This window comes from Melozone crissalis, unplaced genomic scaffold (assembly GCF_028551555.1).
Source record: "Melozone crissalis strain CALT ecotype California unplaced genomic scaffold, PUWL_Pcris_2 ptg000023l_1, whole genome shotgun sequence".
Classification (NCBI taxonomy): domain Eukaryota; kingdom Metazoa; phylum Chordata; class Aves; order Passeriformes; family Passerellidae; genus Melozone; species Melozone crissalis.
In genome coordinates, this window is record NW_026535801.1 from 40,829,866 (window position 1) to 40,835,842 (window position 5,977).

The following is a 5,977-nucleotide window of genomic DNA, read 5'->3' on the forward strand; positions in this document are numbered from 1 at the left end:
ACGGGCAGAGGCTTTTGTCCCCTGGCTGAGCGCCTTCGCACTTCGGCAGAAAGGAGACGAAATTCGATTCGTTTACATGTTTTATTGTTGTAAACATTAAAATTGTCTTTCTCAAAGAAAGAGTTCTCGGGAGAAAAAATAATAATAATAATAATAATTATAATTATAATAATAATAATCCGCGTTTCTAACTGTCGTACACCATATTAAAAAAAGGCAGCGACTTTCCCGTGTGCCAAACCGGGGTATACAAAGAAAAATACTACAGAATATGGCAATATTAAAAATATTACTCCAACATAAAATAATATATTAACCGACAATTTTTAGACATAAAAAAAACAAATGGAACAAAACAAACCAAGAATTCAAAGTGCTCAGTAATTTCCAGGGAGTTATGTATAGTATAAGCACTCTGGAAACAGTCAAAAGCTGCTGCATGCAAGATCTGTTTAGCTTTAGACAACAAAATAATCAAGATATAAACTTCTTCTTTAATCAACATCAACAGTACATACAACACTTACAAACAAGGGGTGTCGGGCGGTGTTTACAAACACTATGTGTCCCTTTGGGGGGATTCCGGGGGTAACACTTGTGCCCACCTATTTTACAATTGAGAAAATGTTTGAAGCTTAGATAACTACCAGTCTTTATAAAAGCTACCAGACTACATAGTGTCTGAAATACTATTTATAGAATATAGACATTACTGAAATAGCAAGTGCCTATAACATTGTCACCCTGGAATCGTCATGCTTCCCTGGTATGGACAAATTGGGTTTTCTTTCTTTTTTTTTTTTTTTTTAATTCTCCTTTTTTTAAAATTATTTTTTTTCCCAAACACATTTAGCTTTTATTTTTGATTAATTTTTTTTTAGAATTATTTTCCACGTTTCGTCATAAATAGGCACAGAAGAATTTTTTACTTTTTTTTTTTTTAAAAGCCAAACCGCATCTGATAAATTTACAAGCCTTCGCCTTCATTAACGCCACGCCACCCACGCGAGGTTTGGGGTCTGTCTGGGTATATTACAGCTGTCTTTTGCTGCAGAAAACTTTAGTCTTTAGGAGGGTGAGGCTTTGGGTCGCCCCGGCGCTGGGTTCGGCCCCGCGTGAGCCGGCGCCGCCGGGCAGGCTCGTCTTTGCACCAGAAGTCCTTAATCATAAACTCATTTAGAAGCCGAGAATAAAAAGTTTATACCATGGTATTTGTGTAGTCCATGAGCTGCATCCACGATGGCCCAGAGCCAAAATGCCCATCGCCTTCTGCCTGCAGGAGCTGGCAGCAGCGGCCGGGCGGGAGCTGGCACCCAGGGGTGCTGCTCTGGGCCCACACCGGCTCCAGGCAGGTGGAGCTTCTCCTCGGGTCAGCGGAAGCGTGCGGGAAGAGTCTTAGAAAGGCAAAGTGTCCAGGAAAAGTTTGTCGATTATTGCTGGCGGCGGCACCAAATCCTCCAGTTTCAGGTAGAAAATGCGCTGCAGCCCCTGCGTGCAAAGCGTGCGGAGTTCGGGGAGCTTCCCCAAGAGTTTGGACAAATAGTTGGGGCGATTCAGCCCCCCGTTATTGAAAGTCACGTGGTCTTTGAGACAATTTACAATCTTGTTCTGCAGCTCTTCCACCCGCTTGGGTTCCTTGAGCCCGTGCCTCTCTGCAAGGGAAGGGTGCGGGACGTCAGGGGTCTGGCTGGGAGCGGGGAGGGCAGGGGGCGGCAGGGGGACACTGACCTGTCACCATGGCCAGGGCAGCGATGCACGAGAAGGCGGAGATGTCGATGTTCATGTTCTGCAGGTTGGAGGAGAACTCCACGATGGAATCGATCCACTCCCCAAAGCCGCGGATGCACTGCAGCCGGTGCAGCACCACCCCGTTGCAGAAGATCAGCTTCCCCTCCACGGGGTTGGACCTGCGAGGAAGGGCACAACCCCAGAGTGAACTGATGGATGCATGGATGGGAGAGGGAGGAAAATTAGACAGCGAGAGAAAACGGAGGAAAAGAAAGAAAAAGACAAAAGATAAGAGAAAGACAAAATATAAGAGTAAAGAAAGAGAAAATGAGGAAAAGGAAGAAAGACAGGGGGAGAGAAAGATAAAACATAGAAGAGGGAATGAAAGAGAAAAAACAACAAGAGAGAGCAGGAAAGAAATAAAATAATAAGAAAGGAGACGATGGGGGAGAAAATCTAAACAACTAATTACTGGAGGAGCAATAAATGAAGGATTTAAGAGGCACCTAATTACCGAGGAGTTAATAAAGCGCAGCCCAGCGGACCTCGCTGGGGTGTGACTCCCTGCCGCGCCCCGCTCACCTGTACGCCAGGCGCAGCACGAACAGCTCCAGGAAGGCGGACTCGAAGAGCAGGTCCTGGTCCGTCTTGGGCAGCTCGGTGAAGCCGGGGATTTTTTCCGCCCACCCTCGGATGATCTCCATGGAGCCGGTCAGCAGATCGTAGAACTGCTGGATGTGCTGGGTGTCGTCACCGCTCAGCTGGTAGTCGGGGTTAGCCTGGAACTGGAAATTCATTTTAAAAAGCGCTTAATGAGGTTCTCTAAAGTCTATAACCCGTGAAATTGCTCGCCCCGTCGCTGGCCGGGGAGCGGGCTGGGATAACAATTAAAGCTCTCTCTGACCGGTGAGGAAATTAGATGTTCCGGGGCAATTAATTCGATTAGGAACGGCGCTCCGAGGCCGCCGCTCTCCGTGCGCGGGGGGCCCGATCCCGGCCGGGGCCGAGCCGAGCCGAGCCGAGCCCCCGGTGCCGGCAGAGCCGAGCCGAGCCCCGGGCGGGCAGAGCAGGGCTGAGCCGAGCCGAGCCGAGCCGAGCCCCGGGCGGGCAGAGCAGGGCTGAGCCGAGCCGAGCCGAGCCGAGCCGACCCCGGGCGGGCAGAGCCGAGCCGAGCCGACCCCGGGCGGGCTGAGCCGAGCCGAGCCGACCCCGGGCGGGCTCCCGTGTCCCCCCGCACGGCCGAGGGGCCGGACCCCCCTCCCCGGGCGGCGGCGGCGGGGTCCCTCCGCGAGCTCGGTGCCGCTTACCCGGGAATAGTCCAGGCTGGTCATAGCCGGGTTGGAGTCGACATGGGCTCTCACCAGCGCACTGATCAGACTCACCGGGGGAGAGGGGGGAGAAGGCTCCTGGGGGCTCTTCGGTTTGGACGGCAAGCGGCCCCGCCGGCCTTTGAGGCTGTCTGTGCGCACCACTGCAAGAGACGGGGGTCAGCCCGGCGCCGCGGGGCGCTCCCGACGCGCGGACAGACGGACGGACACTCACCCTCCTTGACCATGCCGACGGCCAGGCACTTCTGGAAGCGGCAGTACTGGCAGCGGTTGCGGCGGCGCTTGTCCACCGGGCAGTTCTTGTTGGCCAGACACACGTACTTGGCGTTCTTCTGCACCGTGCGCTGCACCGGGCGGCAGCGGCGTCAGCGCCGGGCCGGAGCGCCCGCGTCCCGCCCGCCCCTGCTCTCACCGCCTTGCACCCTGGTTTTTCTGTTTCTTTTCCCTCCCTTTATTTTATTTTCCGTTTTTCCGCTTTGTTTTCTTCCCTTCCCCCTTCGTTTTCCATTCCCGCTTTCATTTTCCCCCTTTATTTTATTTTCATTTTTTTTATCTTTACTTCTCCTCTTTTTAACCTTTATATCCCTTCCTCTTTTCCCCCTTCATTCTCTTCTCCCTTTTAAATTTTTCCTTTCTATAATTTCCTTTTCCCCTTTTCTTCTTCTACCTTTTAGATTTATTTTCTTTTCCCTTTATTTCCTTTGCCCTTTTCCCTGTTTAATTTTATTTCCTTTCTCCCTTTATTTAGTTTCCCTTTTTTCCCCTTTTATTTCCTTTTCCTTCCCCCCCTCCCCTTCCTTTTTTTTTTTTTTTTTTCCCTTCCCAGGGCATTTAACAGGAGAAAATTGAAAGCGTTAACATCCAAGCTAACCTCGCAGCTCCTAGCCGCGTTTTATATGCCAAGAGGAGGGAAAGAGACGCTCGGTAAATACAAATCCGTGGGCATTCATATTATTTACATTCCTTGGAGACCTCCTCTATTTAAAATGATAAGATTATTCAATCGGGATGGCGAAATAAAGAGATCACTTAATTTTACCACAGGGAATTCCGTTCCGCACGGTTAGCTCAGACGCGCCGCTCTGTCCTACCCGATTTCCATCCGCGGGCCCCCCCGCGGCCCCGCTCGGCCCCGCTCGTCCCCGCTCACCTTGAAGAAGCCCTTGCAGCCCTCGCAGGTGCGCACGCCGTAGTGCTGGCAGGCCGCGTTGTCGCCGCACACGGCGCAGAGCCCCTCGTTGGAGGGCGAGCCGCGGGACGGCGGCGAGGGCACCGGGCCGTCCAGCAGCTGCGGCGCGGGGCCCAGCGGCAGCCCCGGGAACGCCATGGGCGGCTGCTTGCGGAGCCCGCCGGGCACGGCGAACGGCGGCCCGTCCGCGCCGGGGTGCGGCCCCGCGGGCTCGGCGCCCACGGGCACGGGCAGGGGCCCCTCGAAGCGCATCTGGCAGCTGGACGCGGGCGTGCCGGGCGGGGACTGCTTGAAGGAGAACAGCGACAGGCGGGACACGGGCGCCTTGCGCTGCTCGAGCATGTGCGTGGCGGCCACGTAGTTGGGGTGGAAGTTGTGCAGGGAGCCGGGCTCGTCCCACACGGGGCCGTGCTGCACCTGGAAGCCGGGCGTGGACGGAGTCGGGGGCGACGAGGGCTTGTAGTAGACGGAGCCCGAGTGGGACATCATCTCCTCGGACTGCGGCGGCAGGTGGCCGTGCTGCTGGTAGCCGTGCATCTGAATGTCTTCCACCTTAATGGAGGACTGCTGTCCCGACAGGGGCATTTGGTACAAGCAGGGGGGCTTCACGTCGTAGCTCGTGTTGTAGTTGTCCATAAAGGTGCTGAAGCTGGGGAGAGAAGTGGTGGCGGTGATCTCGGTGTTGGTGAGGTCCATGCTAAACTTGACGAACTCCGGAGTCAGGAAATCGGAGCTGTACTCTCCCGAGGAGTGGTAGCCGTAGCTCTGGGAGGCCGGGCTGGCTCCTTGAGGCGAGGACCCATACTGAGCCTGAACGCAGGGCATGGCTGCGAACGAAACAGCGGCAGCTAGGCCGGGCCCGCGCCGCCCCGCGCCGGCCGCCGGGGCCGAGCGCCGGGAGCGCCGGGAGCGCCGGGAGCGCCCTGCCCCGCCGGGGCCGCGGGGACGGAGCGCACCCACCTTCAGCCGGGGGAGCGGCGGCTTCGGGGCAGCCGAGGGTGGACAGCGTCGGAGCGCGGCGGGCAGCGAGGGGTCCGCGGGATCAGAGCGCGGCGGCGGCTCCAGCCTGCCCGGCGCGACGGCTGCGGAGACACGGAGCCGCCGGTGAGCGGACGGACACACGGAGCCGCCGGTGAGCGGATGGACACACGGACCGACACACGGAGCCGCCGGTGAGCGGACGGACACACGGAGCCGCCGGTGAGCGAATGGATGGACACACGGACTGACACAGGGAGCCGCCGGTGAGCTGATGGATGGATACAGGGACCGACACACGGAGCTGCCGGTGAGCGGACGGACACACGGACCGACACACGGAGCCGCCGGTGAGCGGACGGACACACGGACCGACACACGGAGCCGCCGGTGAGCGATGGACACACGGACCGACACACGGAGCCGCCGGTGAGCGGACGGACACACAGACACACGGACCCGCCGGTGAGCGGATGGATGGACACACGGACCGACACACGGACCCGCCGGTGAGCGGACCGACACACGGACCCGACGGCGAGCGGACCGACACACCGAGCGGCCAGTGAGCGGACGGACACACGGACCGACACACGGACCCGCCGGTGAACGGACGGACACACTGACACACGGACCCGCCGATCGGGCAGCGGGGGTGGGAGTCTGACACACAAACCCGCTGGTGCGGGGACAGACACACGGACCCGGAGCGGAGAAGAGACACATGGACACGGCGGTCAGGCAGCCCCGGCGG

At 57.1% G+C, this 5,977-nt stretch overlaps 1 protein-coding gene across 2 annotated transcripts; it reads right to left on the reverse strand.

Moving 5' to 3' along the window:
- Positions 1-824: 824 nt before the first annotated feature.
- NR4A2 (nuclear receptor subfamily 4 group A member 2) lies at positions 825-5,299 on the reverse strand. 2 transcript variants are annotated; one of them, XM_054277767.1, is made up of 7 exons: positions 5,206-5,299; positions 4,207-5,072; positions 3,271-3,400; positions 3,111-3,199; positions 2,311-2,513; positions 1,729-1,907; positions 825-1,652 (listed from the first exon to the last, which is right to left on the reverse strand). In XM_054277767.1, exons 2-7 carry the CDS (start codon positions 5,068-5,070, stop codon positions 1,396-1,398), a joined length of 1,722 nt encoding a protein of 573 aa, XP_054133742.1. In that variant the 5' UTR covers positions 5,071-5,072; positions 5,206-5,299; the 3' UTR covers positions 825-1,395. The 2 variants fall into 2 exon arrangements, with proteins under 2 accessions (XP_054133742.1, XP_054133741.1); XM_054277766.1 differs by having other exon boundaries at positions 3,036-3,199.
- Between the last annotated feature and the right edge of the window lie 678 nt (positions 5,300-5,977).

Coding starts and splice junctions, on each gene's coding strand:
- NR4A2 (XM_054277766.1), bottom strand. CDS start 5,070: ATGCCCTGCGTTCAGGCTCAGTATGGGTCCTCGCCTCAAGGAGCCAGC. Junction 3,401..4,206: donor GCTGCAAGGGCTTCTTCAAG/GTGAGCGGGGAC, acceptor CGCCCGGTGCAG/CGCACGGTGCAGAAGAACGC. Junction 3,200..3,270: donor CGTCGGCATGGTCAAGGAGG/GTGAGTGTCCGT, acceptor CGTCTCTTGCAG/TGGTGCGCACAGACAGCCTC.